At 46.6% G+C, this 19,225-nt stretch overlaps 7 protein-coding genes across 7 annotated transcripts; 2 read left to right on the forward strand and 5 right to left on the reverse strand.

Annotated features, from left to right (window-relative positions):
* Nucleotides 1-211: 211 nt before the first annotated feature.
* Nucleotides 212-2,992, reverse strand: GLAREA_02678 (Six-hairpin glycosidase; the record flags this gene model as incomplete). Its single annotated transcript, XM_008087763.1, has 1 exon — nt 212-2,992. The coding sequence occupies one exon, from the start codon at nt 2,990-2,992 to the stop codon at nt 212-214; it is 2,781 nt and encodes a 926-aa protein (XP_008085954.1).
* Nucleotides 2,993-4,731: 1,739 nt separating this feature from the next.
* GLAREA_02679 (uncharacterized protein) lies at nt 4,732-5,340 on the forward strand (the record flags this gene model as incomplete). Its single annotated transcript, XM_008087764.1, has 2 exons — nt 4,732-5,048; nt 5,106-5,340. 2 exons carry the CDS (start codon nt 4,732-4,734, stop codon nt 5,338-5,340), a joined length of 552 nt encoding a protein of 183 aa, XP_008085955.1.
* Nucleotides 5,341-5,656: 316 nt separating this feature from the next.
* On the reverse strand, nt 5,657-6,158 carry GLAREA_02680 (uncharacterized protein; the record flags this gene model as incomplete). Its single annotated transcript, XM_008087765.1, has 2 exons — nt 5,657-6,011; nt 6,058-6,158. 2 exons carry the CDS (start codon nt 6,156-6,158, stop codon nt 5,657-5,659), a joined length of 456 nt encoding a protein of 151 aa, XP_008085956.1.
* A 750-nt stretch (nt 6,159-6,908) lies between these two features.
* Nucleotides 6,909-8,465, reverse strand: GLAREA_02681 (MFS general substrate transporter; the record flags this gene model as incomplete). Its single annotated transcript, XM_008087766.1, has 3 exons — nt 6,909-8,185; nt 8,233-8,326; nt 8,376-8,465. The coding sequence occupies 3 exons, from the start codon at nt 8,463-8,465 to the stop codon at nt 6,909-6,911; spliced, it is 1,461 nt and encodes a 486-aa protein (XP_008085957.1).
* A 797-nt stretch (nt 8,466-9,262) lies between these two features.
* On the forward strand, nt 9,263-13,024 carry GLAREA_02682 (DNA/RNA polymerase; the record flags this gene model as incomplete). The annotated part of the gene is made up of 1 exon (XM_008087767.1): nt 9,263-13,024. The coding sequence occupies one exon, from the start codon at nt 9,263-9,265 to the stop codon at nt 13,022-13,024; it is 3,762 nt and encodes a 1,253-aa protein (XP_008085958.1).
* A 235-nt stretch (nt 13,025-13,259) lies between these two features.
* On the reverse strand, nt 13,260-16,085 carry GLAREA_02683 (P-loop containing nucleoside triphosphate hydrolase; the record flags this gene model as incomplete). The annotated part of the gene is made up of 1 exon (XM_008087768.1): nt 13,260-16,085. One exon carries the CDS (start codon nt 16,083-16,085, stop codon nt 13,260-13,262), a length of 2,826 nt encoding a protein of 941 aa, XP_008085959.1.
* A 1,202-nt stretch (nt 16,086-17,287) lies between these two features.
* Nucleotides 17,288-18,221, reverse strand: GLAREA_02684 (uncharacterized protein; the record flags this gene model as incomplete). Its single annotated transcript, XM_008087769.1, has 2 exons — nt 17,288-17,513; nt 17,614-18,221. 2 exons carry the CDS (start codon nt 18,219-18,221, stop codon nt 17,288-17,290), a joined length of 834 nt encoding a protein of 277 aa, XP_008085960.1.
* Between the last annotated feature and the right edge of the window lie 1,004 nt (nt 18,222-19,225).

Raw genomic sequence — 19,225 nt, forward strand, 5'->3', positions numbered from 1 at the left:
TGTTGATGAAAGCAAAGATCATTTCGTTGATGTATAATCATATTCAGTTGAAACATTTCCTCGAAGCTTGTGAGGCTATATTATGTTCCAGAAGATGTTATTGCCAAACAATGCTACTTGCGAAAAACCGTTATCATCCCAGTGAAGATAGAGAAACCGTATCCGCACACTTTTCCTAACCTATGCCGGACCGTCCCAAGAAAACCATGCCCTATTTATCTTTCCTCACACCAACAATCTTCTGCTCACTCTCCTCCACCATACTCCAAGGACTAACAATCGCCTCAGGTGGCCAAGCCTCATCCTCCTCATACCCCTCAACCACAAACTCATACTCTCCGCTTCCAATATTGATCGCCTCCTTATCCGTACCAGGCAACTGTACAACAGCCTTACAATTCGGCGGCACGCTAACCGACATCCTAAAAAGCTTCTTCTCAGCATCCAGATTCCAAGCACAAGAAACAATACCATAAGGACTCAGATGAGAAGTCTTAGCGGAAGTAATGGTTCCACCGGGTTGAGGAGCAAATTTAATGACACGCCATCCGATAGAGCTTTGATCTGGACTAGCTGTTCTGAGGGCGGAAGCAGATGTGATATCCATATCAACACCACCTACAGTTCCGAAAAGCCATTTTCCTACACTGCCCAGAGCGTAATGGTTGAAACTCGTCATACTGCCAGGGTTTATGTCGCCGTTGGGTAACATGCTATCCCAGCGTTCCCACATCGTGGTTGCACCCATCGTGATTGGATATAACCAGGATGGACAGCTTGTTTCGAGAAGCATGCGGTATGCGACTTGCTTGAAGTTCTTCTTTGGATCACCTGCGCAGAGTGCTGGGAGGATTGTTGGTGTTCCGGCGAAGCCAGTGCCGATACGGAAACGGGAGGCTCGAGATAGTTCTGCAAGTCGGGACCGAGCTTGGTCGGTTTGGTCCTGGTTGGCAAAGAGATCGAATGTGAGAGCTAGTGAGAGTGCTGTCATTGAGTCTGGTGATAGACGGCCAGCTGGAGTCACGTATTTGTGCTGGAAGTCTTTTTTCACAACTGCGGCGTCGTCTTCATATTTCTTGACAGTTGCTTCATCGTATCCAAGTGTCTTGGTAACACTGGCAAGGATATTGGAAACATGTGCTAGATAAGCATTTGCGACGAATTGGGGGTCAGTTGTCCCCGCTGATGGATCATCTGGTGGTGCAGCAGGATCGAGCCAATCGCCAAGTTGATGTCGAGTGTTGTCCCATAATCTAGAATCAGCCATTCTAGGAATTGCGTTGAGCCAAGTAGTCATACTTTCGTACTGATTTTGGAGGATCCGTTTGTCGCCGAAACTAAGATATAAATCAACAGGAGTGATGACGGCAACGTCTCCCCATACAGCCAAAGTTGGTGCATTTGGTCGAGCATCAATAATATCAGGTACTACCTGTGGAACAACACCTTGATAGTCTTTGATTTGCTCCACAGCTAAATCTTTCAACCAACCTAACAGCAAACCACTAGTATCGTAGAGAAAGTTTGCAGTCGGTGAAAAGACTTGAATGTCGCCTGTCCAGCCTAAACGTTCGTCCCTCTGTGGACAGTCTGTTGGCAATCCAACAAAATTACCTCGCATTCCCCAGCGTATGTTGCTGTATAGTTGATTGACGAGTGGCTCGCTACACTCGAACCACCCTGTGGGTTCCATATCTGTGTGGATCACAAACGCTTCCAAGTCTTCTAATGCAGGTTGTCCTGTTTTCGATGGCCATCCCTCGACTTGAACATATCGGAAGCCGTGAAAGGTGAATTTGGGTTCCCAGTGCAGCTTTTCGTCAGACAAGATAATTGTATCTCTGGCTTTGCAATCTCTAAGCGGTCTAGTTGCCACTTCTCCATGCTCCAATACTTCCACATGCTGAAGAACGATCTTGGTGCCTTTCGGACCAGATACACGCAGTCGTACTCCACCAACAAGATTTTGTCCAAAGTCGACGATGGTTTTGTTAGTAGGACTGCTCCAAATTTGCTTCGGCTTGACTGTTTCTGTCACCACAATCGGGGGACCTTCTGGTGCAATTAAGTCAATCTTTGGAAACTCGAGTATGCTGACAGCTTTCCAGCTATCGTCTTTGAGTGCTGTTTCATTCCAACCTTTGACCTCAAGCGAAGCGTCATAGATTTCGCCATCGTATATTTCACTCGCAATTCTGGCACCCGTAGATGTCTTCCAAGTAGCATCAGATCCAACGGTCATGGTTGATCCATCTTCGTACTCAACCTCAACTTGTGCTAGGATTGCGAGAGCGTCTCCGTAGATGAATCGACGGCCACCACCCCAAGTCAGTCGTCCCGACCACCATCCATCGCTAACCTCCACTCCGATCACGTTGTCTTTTTCATGGAGATACTTGGTAATATCGTGAGTTTGGTAAGAAAGACGATGTCCGTAACTTTGCCATGCTGGGGCCATGACATGATTTCCGACCCTAGAACCATTGATAGAAGGCTCATAAACTCCATAACTTGTGATGTATAATCTTGCTTTTGCTATGGATTTCTTGTCCAATTGAAAGCTTTTGCGAAAAAGTGTCGGTTGTAATGCACCGGTCGCTGAAATTGTCTTTTCAGCAGCTATGACCTGCGCAGTCCAATCATCCGGAGTAAGAAGGCCAGTCTCAACGACTGAATACTCAGACCATGGGGTATATTCATTTGCAAAGCTATTAGCTCGAACGCGAACGCGTGCACTTTCCCGAGATTTTAGAGGTGTTGATGGCCATGGTACCAGAACAGATTCCGTGCTGGCAATTCTAACATTTTCTGTCTTCCGTTGGGATTGCTTGTTGGATGTTTGACGTGAAATCTCAATTTCGTAAGACTTCTGGGTCCAGTTTTGTGTCTCAGAATCGCCCTTGAACCGCCATGAAATTCGGGGTGTGGTTTCGCCGATACCAAATGCTTCGCGATGATGCTCAAATGTAGGCGCAGATACTGTGACAGTCATGTTTGGTGAAAAGTGTTCAAAAGGATGAAGTGTTTGTTGTTGAGGTTGATGAAATGAAGATGTGGGGAACCTGGACAATGGCGGGGTTTAAATGGGGATGCTCGCTTCTGAAGACCAGGTCATTCGTGTCTCAATTCATCTAACACAAGTTGACCTAGAATGGCAGTCAGAAAGCAAAGGCAAGTACACACTCGAAACCATTACGAAATCGATGAACTTTCATTAGTCAAGTTCGACAGATGGAAAAACTATACAGTGCTAAGGCCACAGGTTACCATCATCCCTTTCAAAATTACAAAACTAGATAACCTATTGGGTTTACTTGCCTATTTTAACACCATCAGCAGACATTAAGTAAATGGATATGGCCTGAATGTGACTTTAGTTGCTTTGTCTGAGTTCCAGCAGATCTAGGTTTCTTTGTTAGGAAAGTCGACATCTCATACATTTCATATCAGCGGACAAAGATGGCATGATGGCATCCCAGCTGGGTAGTCGAATAGGTATAGCAAGAGGCATATTTAGCAAGTTGTTCTAACTTGTCAAAAGAATGTAAAACTCATAGTCATGAGTCGTATTGGCTTTGGTGAACACTTGTCACAATGTGATCATTAAGCCAAGGACGATCATCATTGCAGCTTCCAACTCCATTGAATCTTTCCCTGGTCTTTGCTAGGGAAAGCATTAAAGAATGATCATTCAGATATTCTGCTCTGGAACTAGAGAATATAGTTAGACATCTCATTGCACATTGAGACCGTAAGAGATGCTATACCTAGCAATTCCTTAGCAGATGGCTTCTGTTGTCAGTAGGAGATATAATCATTTTTACCGAAAGGAACCCGTTGACTACCTTTATAAAAAAAAAATTGGACCTTGATTGTCCGTCTGATGACTTCCTTTACATGCGCATAGGTTGATCATACTCCATAGACGCATGGAAGAAAAATAAGGTAGATACGGACATAACCTTACTGGCACTGTCTTAAAACATTTGTATGCTCGAATTTCCGACAGCTTCAAGGCGTCGAACTTCGAGGCTTTACTGACGTCATGCGACTCGGAGTGCTGTCCTCGATGTTCTTATGTTCTTATGTCTTGAACACACAAGAAATATCTCGATACGAAATATTGATTATTGACATGCAGCCTCCCCTCGGATGCAATGCAACAATCGTACGATGCAAGTGCTTGTGGTGCTTGTGGGAGTTACACCAATTCTAAGCCTTAGCCCCTGCAGCTTGCCGCTGCTGGAAGGTCGCGCAGAGGTCACAGCTTCAGCTCTCACAAAGCTTCGATCGAGTTGGAGATACACAGACGGCATTGTGCTTCGCTTCATACTTGTATAGAAAACAAGAAATAGACAATTTGATAAACAAGCATGCAGGAGAACAAAATTCGATCGTCCGTCTTCTTCGACTGTTCGGCCCGTCGCCGCGAGTATCTCAACGTGGTTTGGCGCCACGGCAAAGCCTCCCGTAGCGTCTTCAGGGCGCATCCTCGCGACCTCAATCAGGCTCAATGTGGCTTAGGTGTCACCAAATGCAGGCTATCGATAGCTAAGAATACGGACCGCGTTGCTGGGCTGAACCGATAGTGAGCCTCAAGATCCGCCAGGATTAAAGGTTCTGCTCCCCACAGAATCTTCAACAACTCAGCTCAATTGCCACGATTGCCGTCCTGGACCCTGCTGTATAATACTTGTAATACCTTAATTCGAATACTGAACTCTTAGGGCAATGGCGGAATCTCCACGACTTCTCGCGCGTCTCTTCCTCCTCGTCGCGTTCCTCTCTGCAGCCCTCGCACAATCCGCAATCACACCAGAGACTTCAAGAAATGCGTCGATATGGCAGTACCCAGGAAACTCGGGGTGGACGTACGAGGGATGTCACAATGAGACGGTTACAGCGAATGGGTCGGATAGCGGTTTAAGGGCGCTGGTTCAGAGTGATGGTACGGGGACGAGTACATCGTCAGACAACATGACTGTAAAGATGTGTCTGGACTTTTGCGCTGAGAAGAACTTTCCTTTAGCTGGTGTGGAATATACGAGGTGAGCCAATACACATTGAATTGATCCCAGGAAGAAAATTGGCTAACAAATTCATAGGGAATGTTACTGCTCGCAAACCATACGTTCTGAAGCAGTACGAGACGATGCTTCTTGCAATCTTGCATGCCAGGGAAACACGACTCAGATATGTGGTGGCTACCGCGCTATAAGTGTGTATCAGAACTCGAAGAATTCGAAGAAAAGTGCCTCGTCGAAAGGATTTCAGGAAACGTCGGTTGGCAGTGTTTTGGCTTTGGGAATTGCTGTTGGAGCTGCGCTTTACCTCACATAATTCAGTCAATTGGAAAGAAATGCATTAATCTTATGATAATAATGTGGCACTTGGACATAAGGGAAACTGGGGGGGGCTACGAATACTTAATTATTTCTGGCAAAGAAAGAATATTTGGGAGGATAGGATGAGGTATATGTGGGATATAGAGGTGTTTTGCTGTCCGATTTAAGCGTCCTGGGACTATATAGAAAGCTGTGTTTTGGTTATACTGCGTAGATATAGATGGAACAAGTTTTAATATTCAAGAAATTCTATTCAGAATTAAAATCTAAACTATTACAAAACTGCAACTTTTACAACCCCCCCATCAGACTCAAACAACCACAGCCAAAACACCACCCACAACCCCAACCACCCCCGCAACCACCATGCCCATCTCATTCCTCCCCGCACCCCCCTTCACAGGCGTCGCCTGCGCCAAAGCCGCAGAAACGGTCGCATTAACGACGCCCGCATAACTCGCAACCAGACTCGAGAGCTGCGGCGGCATGGACGCCGTAGACAGCTGATCGGGTCTGTACTGCGCGGTGAACGAACTGAACTCTGATTTCCCCGCCAGATCCACGACGATGGACGTAGCCAGCGAGACGAGCACGGATGCTAGGGATGTGGAGGCTGCTGGCGCGAGGGTGATGGTCGTGGGGACGATGCCGGAGAGCGCGGTGACGCTGGGTGTGTTAGTGAGAGATAGATGTTGTGAGGAAGGGGACTTACACATCTCCTGGCCCTAGAACGGCATTTCCTGCTGAGTCGAGGGTTTGGGCTGTGATGGTGCTGCAGAGAGCGAAGACGGTGGTGAGGAGTGTGAATTTCATGATTGCGGTTTTGATTTGAGAGATTGATTGAAAGTGGAACTGAGACAAGTGACTTGATCTTGTTGTTGAAAAAGAATACTCACAAACCTTTACTAGTACTTATACTGTTCCTCGTATACGTACAATTCTGCCTTTCGCGCCTGGTACCTGGACATGTTGGATGGCTCATGCGGCGAGGAATCATGCGGCGTAGAAATTTAAAAAGGTCGCCAATCTCTTGAGCCTCAGGGGCAAAACACTCACAGCCCTGCTTGGTCCTGGTATGATTGGTTTGCCTTACGGGGCGACCTCTTGGTTGGGTGTTTCTTCGTCGTGGGAGGGTCTGCATTGGGCTGATGATGTTTGCGAGGTACGATACCACTCTAGAACAAGGCCGCTTCGCCATTGTGTTAGTGTAGCCCACTAGGCGCTTCCGTGGGTTTGCTGTTTCATATAAGTGGTATATATAGATGGATCTATAACTTTGATGTTAGAAGAATGTTTGTTTCCATTTTTGTGTAATGTTTTTGGGAGAGACCAAGGTGATGCAAAACTAGTGACTTTATATCGAGAGTTTTCGCAGCAAGTGCCCGCTTATGAGGTCATATCTATGCATTCATTATCGTCATGTAAATGAAATAATATGTGTGTATGTGGGACAGATTTATATGAAACCTCAACAAACATGCTTCAAATCTAATAGTCTAAAATTTGTACAAACAAACGCCTCTGTAGAGCAAAGCAGATAAAAAAGCGCCAAGCAAATGCTTCTCACAGCTTGATGGCAAATCTTTCTCTGATCCGCTCTCCATAGATATAAAATATCAGAGGACTTGGCGCCAATAGCACACCGATGAAAGCAAAGACGCTTATTCCCCAACCGACTCCATATTTGTCAATTAGACTAGGTGTGAAGATGGGAACCACGCCACCGATGAGACTCCGGAACAATGCACCAGCTGCAATAGCAGAGGCTGCATATTTCTCGAAGCTGTCAATGTAATAATTCTGTACACAATTGAAAATCGATACCTGCCCGATGCCGTAAAAAAATGTCGCGGCAAGAGTGGCAGCCCAATGGACATGATATTCGACAGTCCATGCAAACCAAAAGAGCGTGATTGGAATGAGAACCGCACCGACGTTGGCCAGAGGTAAGCGATATTCGGGCTTTTCTTGTCCATATTTCTTTGAAAGGCGGTTGAAGACCGTGTCGATCTTGGGTACGAGGAACCAAACAGCAGTTAGGAAACCAAGACCAGGTCCAAGATAGATGAAGCCAACTTGAATAGTGTCGAATCCGTACAAACCACCGTAAATACGCTGGAACTGGGTGTAAAGACTGTAGGTCGTAGCGAAGAGAAGGGCCTGATAAGTGGCCATTGTGATGACTATAGGTTGAAGAAAGAGAATGGTGAGAGGCCTCTTTATGGACTCCCGCAACTTCGTTGTAAGTGGCCTATCATCCTCACCCTCGTAGTAGTAATTGCCCCCATCTTTTTCGAGCTCTTTCTTACGTCGTGAGAGTAGAACAGGGACATACGTTTCTCGTAGAAAGAAGAAAGCTGAAGTGACCAGAACCACGCAAAGGATAAGAAGAATCCAGAACAGCCATGGCCATTTTAGATTAGCCATGATGACAGCGCCCAGTATGGGACCGAGCGATGGACCGAGAAGGGGCCCAAGAAGATACCATCCAAATATGCCTGCTCTCTCGCTTGGAATGTACATGTCGCTGATCGTCCCACCACCGTTAGCAATAGACACGCTTCCGAAAAAACCAGCGATGGTCCGCATGATAATAAGAGTCGTGACATTTGGTGATAGAGCCGTAGGTATTTGGAGAAGCGTAAAGACGGCGAAGCAGCTGAGATACAGCACTTTCCTGCCAAAGGTCTCTGACAAGGGGGCCAGTAGCAAAGGTCCTACTCCTAGCATACATACAAAACCGGTCTGGCATGCGATGACCTGACTAGTTGTAGCATCAAGGTCTTTGGCAATTTGATCGATTCCTGGGGCAAACATGCTGGAGGCAAGCGGTCCTAGTACTGCAGATATGAGCAAGTGCTCAATGAAGAAGCCTTAAACAACGTACATGCCATGGAAGCTACAATTCCAATATTCGCAAGCTTGTCCCATTTCGACCATGATCTTGGATGTGAGCCATCTTCATATGACAGTTCAACTAACTAAAAAGGTGCTTAGCAGATGTCAGATTTCTTGGAGAGCCTAGCACACCTTTTTGCCTTGATGGCTGTCACGCCTAGATTCATCACCACGTAAAAGTGGCGATTCCTCATCAATCCCGGGCATTTCTCGTGGTTGCATGATTACTTTTGCCCCCGATAAATCATGAAGTGAGTGGTAGATCCGATGAGATTTCAATAAGGAAATAGAACAGAGAGAAATGAAGTAGAAACGAAAATAATCGCGGATAGTGTCGTAAAATACAGTAATTTCGGGCATATCGCTTACGATGATCGATGACGCTGTACCGGTAGTACGCTACGCTAAACCGTGTAGATCAACCTTGCACCCCATCTTTCCTATGTGAATTGCCATATTTTGAAGAATGCCATTTCTCTAGTCGCCATGGCCTGGACCAGAAGCTCCGCGGATAGCGCCTCATTGTTGACACTTGAGAACTCCCCGAAAGCATGGTTGTTGGGTAAAAGTTTGGTGAAATGAACAAGACTCCTAAGCTTTGATTTTGGCGCCGCATCAGTTTCGAGTTACCACGTAGTTACACCTCGGTGACAGATTTGAATTGGTGAGCAGGACATATTGGGTTTTTCTTTTGCTGTAAGACCATGAAATCAGGAATACGATTTTCGATGTTGCAAAAGGAAAAGCCTGACGAAACCAAGTCATCGGCGATAAGACTTTGCTTATACTGGCTCCGAAGTGCCGGCTTTGTCACGTGCGACCGTGTTTAACCCGACGCGCCTTCAACTGGGAAGCATGATTTCCAACTCCCGGACAAATCAAACCATTTTCATACATTCTTACGTACTACGGTGCAGCTTGTACGTGTCATCCCTCGCGAAGATTGCGATGGCTTGGACGAAATGAAACACCGGTAGCAGCGCATATAACGAGACTTATGAGTTGCCACCATCGTCGACATGGGGAGTAGACTGGAGAAGAACTCTGAACTGGTCCGGAAGCGCGTCGAGGCTCATACTTTCGAGGATGAAGAAGGCGAAGAATATGATGGTTCGAAGTTTGGAGGGTTCACTGACTATTTCCGCCGCAAGAAGCTCAAATTACAAAATTTGGATGCTCAGGTCCGTTCATCATCATCAGGTAAACCTCAGATATTCAAAGGAGTTTCCTGCCATGTAAATGGTTATACTCAGCCTTCACTGAATGACCTACATCATATGATTGTCAGCCATGGCGGTGCCTTCATGCAATACTTGGATGGAAAGACCACTGTCACCCACATCATTGCCTCAAACCTGACCCCGAAGAAGGCTATCGAGTTTCGCCGCTATAGGATAGTAAAGCCCGCTTGGGTTGTGGATAGTATCAAGGCTGGAAAGCTGCTTCCTTGGAGCTCATACCGAGTGCTTGATGAAGGAGTTGGTCAGAAGGTCTTGGGATTTGATGCCGGCAAGGTTGTCAGCCAAGCGGGCACGCAATCTCGATCTTATCGCGAACAGACAAACACGAGTTGGTATACCACTCAGATCAAAAATTTGGCGGAAGATATTGATGATGAGCTGGGTGCGAACTTTCCAAGTACTCAAATAGCCACATCAAATGGGGCTGGGATTTACACTGGCAGCACAGCTCACCAAGGACACTCGGAGGTCGAGAAACCAAGTCGTCAATATGCCGACTTGCTCGAGGACCTGCCACAGTCTTCGGGTAGCTTCGAAGTCTCTTCTTCCTTAGAAGATGCCCTTAAGGATGCTGCCGCTGTTGAGCATCTTCGCAAAAACGATGGTCCGCTTAACACGATACTCGAGCCGCCTTCCCTGGAGAATTTGGAAGACTCAGAGCTACCCCATACATCAGATCACACTCCACTAACAAGGACTCCTACTCGAACCCGAGACTCGGCTTCACCGAGAGTGGATTTATCGTCACCAACTCCGCTCAATAGTGTCAATAACACACCATACAAAGCTTCCTGCAAGCCAACTCACTTTGAAAGTCCGTCACCTGAAAAGCCCGCGAAAATTCTTACCGCGGAAGAACATAATGCTCTTCTACTGGCGGATCCGCGTATGAGGAAGTCGTCGACTGCGAATCCGGAATTCCTAAAGCAATACTATGCCGAATCTCGTCTTCATCATCTCTCAGCTTGGAAAGCAGATCTAAAGTCGAAATGCCAGCAAATGGCGGCAGAAACAACGGCTTCTCAGAGACAAAATCTCAAACGCAAGCCAGGCGCCCGAAGATACGTCTTACATGTAGATTTTGACAGCTTCTTTTGCGCTGTATCATTGAAAGCAGCGCCTGAGTATGTAGACAAGCCAGCGGTTGTTGCTCATGGAAGTGGAACAGGATCAGAAATCGCCAGTTGCAACTACCCTGCACGGGCCTTTGGTGTCAAGAATGGCATGTGGATGAAGAATGCATTAAAGCTATGTCCAAACATCAAGGTTCTTCCATATGACTTTCCAGCGTACGAGGAAGCAAGCAGAAGCTTTTACGAAGCTATCCTTGACGTTGGAGGCATCATACAAAGTGTCAGCGTAGACGAAGCGCTTGTGGACGTGTCTTCCCTATGTTTGCAAGCAGGAGGTACTGATGGCTTTGGAATCAGCGAAGGCAGCATCTGGCGAGAACAAGAGAAAGCTGATGAGATAGCTCTTGGGTTGCGGCATCGTATCAAAGAGAAGACGGGTTGTGCGGTTTCCGTCGGCATCGGTGGCAACATCTTGCTCGCCAAGGTGGCCCTTCGAAAGGCGAAACCTGCTGGGCAGTATCAAATTAAGCCAGAAGAAGTTCTCGATTGCCTTGCTGATCTCAGCGTCCAAGATCTTCCGGGAGTTGGCTACAGTATAGGCGGAAAGCTTGAAGAAATTGGAGTTAAATATGTCAAGGACGTTCGACAACTGACAAAGGAGAGATTAATCAACGTACTCGGGCCCAAAACCGGCGAGAAAATATGGGACTATTCTCGGGGTATCGATCGTGTGGAAGTAGGAGAGCAAGTTGTTCGAAAATCTGTCTCGGCTGAGGTAAACTGGGGAATCCGATTCATATCCCAACCTGAAGCTGAGGAGTTCGTGCAAAACCTATGTATTGAGTTACAACGTCGCCTACTTAATGAGCGCGTCAAAGGCAAACAACTTACGATGAAGATTATGCGAAAAGCAGCAGATGCTCCGCTTGACCCACCGAAGCACTTGGGCCATGGCAAATGTGACACTTTCAATAAGAGCATAGTGCTTGGAGTGGCTACCAATAACGCTGAAGTTATTGGGAGAGAGGCGATTTCAGTATTACGCGGCTACGGGTTTTCTCCCGGCGAGCTTAGGGGATTGGGAGTACAGATGACCAAACTCGAACCCATGAAAATTGCCGGCGGGAGTCTTCCTGATGGCAGCCAGAGAAGAATCAATTTTGGCGCGGCTGCTCCAAGATTGGCCAAACAAGTTGCTGAAGATCCTATCGACGATCCGGTTACGCCAACAAAGCGAAAGCCGCTGCTTCTTCCAGAGGACAGTCATACAAGTACTGAGATAGAACCCATAGATGAATCGCCAACTCCTCGAAAACCAAGATCAGTTGCAGCACAACTTATGCATAGACATGATCCAATTCATGATAGCCCTGTTAAGACACGTCCTACTCCTGTCCATCCAGCAGCTGCCATATCGAGAGCAAATGCGGTTGACCAGAGCGCAAAGAAGTTTCTCAATCTGACAGGAACACAGTTCATAGTACCATCACAGATAGATCCTACAGTTCTAGCCGAGCTACCTCAAGATATGAGAGCGAAACTTATGGCTCAGGGTGGAGGGGCATCTAGATCAAGGAGCCAATCCCCTCTTATCTCAAGATTTGACAGTCCAGTCAGAGAAACTTTTCGTGAGGCATCTAACCCACCATTGCCTTCAGATTTAGATCCAGATGTCTTTGATTCATTACCCGATGATCTCAAAGCAGAAGTTCTCGCCTCATTCGCGACCAAGCAACCTGCTATCTCGGGAGCTCAAAGCGTCCTACCACAATCCCCACGTAAGAACCGTACCATTCAAAACATCAACCTCAAGAGAACCACACCCACTAAGAAACGAGGTCGTGGTCGACCCCGAAAATTCGAAATGAACTCCAGCAGAACCCAATCCAGCTTCCTAGCCACCAAAAAAGCCCTCATCCAATCCAAAGACCCCGACACCGACGCAGAAGGCTACACCTCCGAAACCCTCGACCCAGCATTCCTCTCCGCGCTCCCGCTCGAAATGCAAGAGGAAATCCTCCTCGAACACAAACGGCACCGACTCGCCAAAAAGTCCGGCCTCGTAACCTCCAACACCCTCCTCAAAAAGCGCAAACCCCCAGAGATTCCTCCACTAGGCCAGCGCAAAATCCGTCTCCCGCCGCGCGATCCCAAGCCGACGTTCACGACGCTGGAGCTTAGCACGTTGCCGCAGCTGCGCGAGACGTTGAGGGAATGGTATGAGGAGTTTTCGGGGGAGGGACCGCATGAGGAGGATGTTAAGGCTATGGAGCGGTATTTGAAGAGGGTTGTTGTTGAGGAGAGGGATGTGGCAAAGGTTGTGGGCGTTTGTAGGTGGGTTGAGTGGCTGATTGGTGAGGCGGGGGAGGGGAAAGGGACGGAGGCTTGGAGGAGGGCGTTGGTAGGGATTAAGGGAGAGGTACAGGATGCTGTGAGGGAGAGGGGGTTGGGTGCTTTGGATTTGTAGATAGGATGATTGTATGATTGTTATGGCTTATGAATGATGAAATTGCTTGGTACAGTAGTATACTAGGTGTAATAAGCATGTGAAATTTCATGCTTGACTAATGTCTTAACCGACCCATTTGAAACGTCTACCTATTTCTTGATCTATCTCCCAAACCACCGGGTATTATTGCAACCTTCCCCTGAAATGCACCCATATACTCCTTGAACAACATTGTATCTACAATCTAATTCATTTACAAACCATACTGCTCCGCAATCCAATCCGCCTGAATAGCACTAACCTTCTTCGCATAATTCTTAGTCGTAAACACATGTTGCAAAAACATAATCGCCTCCAACTTCTTCCCATACAACACACTCGAAGGATGGATATGAATCGACTCCTTCCCAGCCGTCGTCTTATAACTGCCATCAGGACCCAAAATCGCAGTCTCTTTGATGAAGGCTTTGAGGAACGTCTTCATCACAACCGATGCTTTATCCGGAGTTATCGGCTCGAAAGGCTGGGGATCAGCTGGCGGCTGTTCTGACAAGAGTTTCTCATTCAAGCATATCTGACGAAGTTGTTTGCGGATCGTGCAGGCCAGCTTCATGGCGCGGACAGAGACGAGATGCTTCTGACACCAATCATTTCGATTTGTGTTTTCCGCAGCGTAGCGCTGCATTGTCGTGAGTAGAGTTATGAGATCACCTTCCCGTCGATATATATCGCTCCTGTTCTCGTTCATAGTTTCGTTTTGTTCTTCGGATTTGGGTTGGAGGAAAATTTCGTTGTCGGTGTTGAGACAGGCGAGGATGTCGATGACTTCCAAGAGACAGTCGGCTGAAGAGTCGGCCGCTGCAATAAGAACGCGGCCGTGTGTTGCTGGTAAAGGAAATTTAGCCATCTGTTTCCCCACTTTGGTGAGTGAACCGTTCTCGTCGAGTGCGTCCATAGCATAGAGATGATTCAATGCCTTTTCCATATACATGACATCAGGTGAGTCCATTAGTGGGAATGTAAGGACATCCTCAACACCGCGAGCCTTCATCTTGAGAACTGCCTCTATTACATTGCATCGCATAATCTCTGGTAGTTCATCCTGATCCATTTTTAGATACTCTGCATTTGTGTAAATTCTTATACATTTCCCCTTAGCCTCACGACCGGCACGACCAGCTCTTTGGATAGCGGAAACTTTGGATATTGGTTTTATGAGTAAAGATTCCATGCCCAGATGTGGGCGGTATTGCTTGACTTTAGCTTTACCGCAATCAACAACATAACGAACACCAGCGACTGTTAACGAGGTCTCCGCAATATTGGTAGCAAGAACTACTTTCCGCGTAAACTTCTTTTGAACTTTGACGAAAGCATCTTGCTGAGCTTCTGGAGACAGAGATCCGTGCAAAGGCTTGACTTCCATTTTTGGCACATTTGCTGTAAGCATCGCTGAGTACTTCTCCAGCTCGACCTGTAACGATTCAATTTCGTCTTGACCGGTCAGGAATGCGAGAACATCTCCCGGCAGTGGCTCAGAGGTGTGCAATTGCAAAATGGTTTGGAGCATTGCATGCTGATAGTCTTGCACAGGCTGCACTTCGCACAGCGTCTGGACCTCGTGTTGACGACCTCTGATATACTCGTAGGCTACTCCGTTTGGTGAAACGACCCCCCGCGAAATGCCAGCTTGATCCAAAGGAGTTCCCACATCTGCTTTTGTGTCAACACCGTTCGTCATAGTGTGTTTCGCAACATTTGAAATTTTGTCTTCATTGGTGATTTTAGAGGTATCCTCAGCGGTCTCGCTGAAACCACTCCAGGATGAGTACTCCGAGTCAAGTGATGAACGACGCGAATCGTCCATTTTTTCCGGCTTACCGTTGGTTGTTCTTTTGGCATTTCCTATTTGTTTCTTCATATGAGGCGGCTTTGGATTGAACTTTTCCTCTGTATTTTCCTTTACGGCATCTTCTGGCAGATCTGTTGCGAGCACTTTTCCGTAGCTGTGGCCTAAAACGTAACCAGGCTGAGTTCCCGGTTTTGCAAAAAATGCTTCGATGCCCCCTTTGTCAAGCGTAGCACTCATGATTATGACTTTCAAAGGAACTCCACCGCGTCCTTTTAAGTCTCCATGAACTATATTCCTCAGGAACCCAAGAATGAGATCAACATCCATACTTCTTTCATGAACCTCATCAACTATAACAGCGCTATACCGCGTCAAATGCGGATCCGATAGCATTTCTTGTAGCAATATACCCTCCGTCACGAATTTGATCTTTGCATCTTTTGGAACCATGCTGTCAAAACGAACCGAGTAGCCAACGGTGCCAGGCTCTTTCTTGATCGACGCTTTATTCAAAGGCTGACCCATCTCCGCTGCCACACGTTGTGCCAAGGTGATTGCAGCAATTCTTCGAGGTTGTGTAATTGCGATCATTCCTCCAACTTTAGCCTCCTCTTTTCTGCCATCCTCTTTTTCAATCACGACTGGTTGTCTTACACACCAAGGCTCTGTATAAAGAAATTGCGGAACCTGGGTACTCTTTCCGGAACCCGTTTCTCCATTGAGAAGCAAGATATCGTGGTGTCTTAACCCCCATCGAATGTCCATCTTCTTTAGCCACACTGGAAGCTTTCTCCGCGTTTTATCGAGTACAGCCGCATTTCTTTCCAGATCCTTTCGTGAAGGCCCTTGGTATTGAGGTCTATCTCCGACATGGCTGTTCGATTTGTTCTCGAATTGAGGCCGTGACCCAGTCTGTTCCTGCATCCGCTTGTTTTCCACGCCATTCAGCTTAGGTGATTTTCTTGCCCTCCCATTGTCATCGTGATCCGCGTGTTCCTTTCGTTTCTCTGGCTTATTGATCTGCGAAGTTGAATTCTGGGGTGAGCTGGTCCTGGACTGTTTAGGGTTTCCATCTTGTGAGCGCTTCAGGCCATTGGCTAAAGCAGTGCCATTTAATCCAGAACTTTTCTCAGAGGGTCGCTGTTTCTCCTCCACCTTTATATCTGGCTTTTGCGACTCGGCAGATGTCGCTTCCTCCCCAAACTTCTTGTAGACTTTTTCGGGCATGATTCTGATCTCCGTGTAAATAATTGGTCCTATCGCCGGATAGTGTTTTGCGTCAATCGATCGAGGCAGGGTATCATTCAAGTGAAAATACTGAAACCATCACCCAAGAGCTCCAGATCAAAGAAATAACTTGCGGAGATTCATGTGCCTGCAACACGGCAGCAATCCGAAAAGTATCCGTGGCTCTTCAGGATGTCGGTCGCAAACCAAAAATTTATCTAATTCTGCCGCATCGTCAAAGGCGGTGAACAGAGTAAGGATATTTGTGGGACGTTCACCCCACCATCTCCCCTCGATTATTTCGCGGCTTGAGAGGCCAAATCTCCCAACATACTTTATTATATCAAATCTCCCGTCATTGCTTCATCTTCCATGTTTTGTCTCGAATACCTGGGGTCCTGAAACTTTTCGGATTCCCGTAAAGATAACTCAACCCACGCAGATTCAAGCACACTGCCATGTCCTGTTCTTAGACAGACACAGAGGTGGAGAGAGAGAGGAAGAGGCTCACGTCACACCATGCTCTTATCTTCAATTCTAAATGCTCAGCAGGTCTAGTGTCGAGGGAACTTTAGGACACGTGTGTTAATATTCATGGGTTGTCGCTTAACCGACCATCCCCCCTTAATACACAAAAACCTTTAGGGTTTCTTCGAGGCCACACCTTTACACTCTCACTCTTAGTACTCTATAACAACTTCACTAGCCCAGGAATATGTTTTTTCCCTTCATGAACTAATTTGGTTATTATGTTTCATCCAGGAACTTTATTTTTCCAATCATTCGAGTCTTCACTAGGTGTCAATATCATTGCAGAAGGAATTGTTCACAATATGTTGTTCTTCCAGCAAATATGCTTGTGATTTTCTTTGCGATTTTCATTAGAGACCTGGGGCATTCTCCTGGAATCTCGTCGACAATTGGGATTAGGAACCTTGGGAGTTTTCATTGGATTGGTAGCAAAGTTGCAGGAAAGCGCGACTTACTAAAACTAATGAAAGTTGCATCTGTATTCAAATTACTGGATGAAGGTTTCGTGGGAGCGAAAACCCGATGGGGTTTAAGGCGCTGTTTTACATCATTCTGTCATGCCCCGTTATACTCTTTCAATAGTTAACCGTAGTATGAGAAAAATGCCAGAGATACTCTTAGAAGATTTCACAACAACAATTGAGTATGACTTTCGTGTGTAAACTAATTGCTTATGCAATGACTGTATAAACATAAGGCTGCAGAGATGTGTAAGCCTCAACATAGCTTTGCACCATCCCGCAACCGCTTCTTTGCGCTGGCCGATACACAGACCATTCCTCCCGTTGAACAACTTCAAGATTTCTGCCACCCATATCTCTCACAATCAGCTTCTTGCTTTTGTTGTTCCCGCAAGAGCTAACAATAGTATGCGTGGAAAGAGTAAGTGGTCCTGACCTGGCACAGGCATTGAGTATGCGGAGCAATACCGATAGTTCTGTAATTTCCTTTTTGGCACGAGTGGTGTGGCCAAATAGAGTAGTTCAAGCATCTGTACTGGTCTAGGTTGCCAGCCGCCGTGGAGGAATAGGCACTCGCGACTCCATAGCATTCTTGGGTGTGGTAGTAGTTGAAATCACCGTTGCAGGTATTCTCATCGGATGAATACGCGTAGAAATAGCCCGCATCTCTCTTGTCCAATGCACTCGTTGGAGCGCGACTGGGAACATGACCAGTCACGATCTGCCCTGTGACGCCCATCTCTACGGCATTGGCATGATCAATGGCCGTGATGTCGATGCTTGTTTCCTGGACTTCGTCGTCAAACTCGCTTGATTCAAGCGCAAGAGAGACTGTGCTCGTTGAGGCCTCAATACATTGCCATAAATCCATGTCGGTGGTCTTGATGTCAATCGTACGGTTTGCGGTTGGGAGTAAAACCAGAACACCCTCGTCTACGTATGCTCTGTACGTAGAGTTCAGATTTTGGACGCATGCCTTGAAGACAGAGAAGTTTTGGTCGTCGAGTTCACCTTGTCCCATGACAGCCAACATGATGCTCGAGTCGAGAGTGGTCGGAGCCACCACCGTGGGAGCGATTGAAGCTGAAATTGCTGCACTGACTCCTGCAAGGACAATGGCTAGTTTTATGGTGGATGTCGACATGATTGATTTGGTCGCAGGAGAACACTGGTTTTGGATTGGACTTTGAGTGATTGCTAATCTGGTACTGGATGGTGAGAGGAAGTTTAAAGGCGGGTTGCGGGAGCATCTTTATAGTTGTTGATGAAGCTATTTCTCTTTCCTAATGGCTTGAGGTTATCACAGCGCATGTCAGCTTTGCTGTTACATTGAGACTGAATCGGCATCAGATGGCATGATTTCTGAAAAGGGAGGCTTTGCCAATGTACCAAGCTTTAAGCTGCTCAATAGCTTGCTTTCATGAGAGCAACATAGCTCACTTGTGCCATTTGTCTGTTCCCATATGGTTATGATTGGGATGATGAACGAGGATCTCCTCTTCACCGTAAATGCAGGGGTGTTTATTAACTAGAATACGACACGGAATTATAAGTTTTTGAACCTTGTCGGGTTGCGCCACCATTTGACATGGTAGCTTCCAAAACTCTTCTCTGAATGTGGAATATTTGCAAGAGCTTGGAATCCTGGGTCTGTCTTAAACTATTAACTGTGTAGGGTGAACTTTGGGTAAAGCAAGCAAAATGTTACCAACAGTGAGTAACACAACGGAGTATGTCAACTTAGTCATTATATTGTTTGAAACAAGCTACTGAAATGACTGACATTTAAGTACCGTATAGTCCACAACGCTAATCAAGTCAAAAATCCCTGGTGGCGTATACTAGGCTTTTTATCGAACCATAAAGAATCAGCAGTCTGGTATTGCAACACGTAAGCTGTGGGAAAGCTTATTCACCAACTTTAATAGTTTGTTCATTCGACTGTTAACATAGGTTGTTTTTCGCTATCTGGCCAATACATTGACGCCGTTTGGTGTCTGATTCTTGGAGGAAGACTTGGAAAATGCACTTCCAATAAGTGGCGTTCAGATTCTGGCTTTACGATTAATGTTTTAAGATTTCTTGGCTAGTAAGCAACATGTCAACAACGCGAAGAGCTTCAAAAGGACATACCCTATCGTAGACTTG

This window comes from Glarea lozoyensis (genome assembly GCF_000409485.1).
Source record: "Glarea lozoyensis ATCC 20868 chromosome Unknown GLAREA6, whole genome shotgun sequence".
In the NCBI taxonomy this organism is placed as follows: domain Eukaryota; kingdom Fungi; phylum Ascomycota; class Leotiomycetes; order Helotiales; family Helotiaceae; genus Glarea; species Glarea lozoyensis.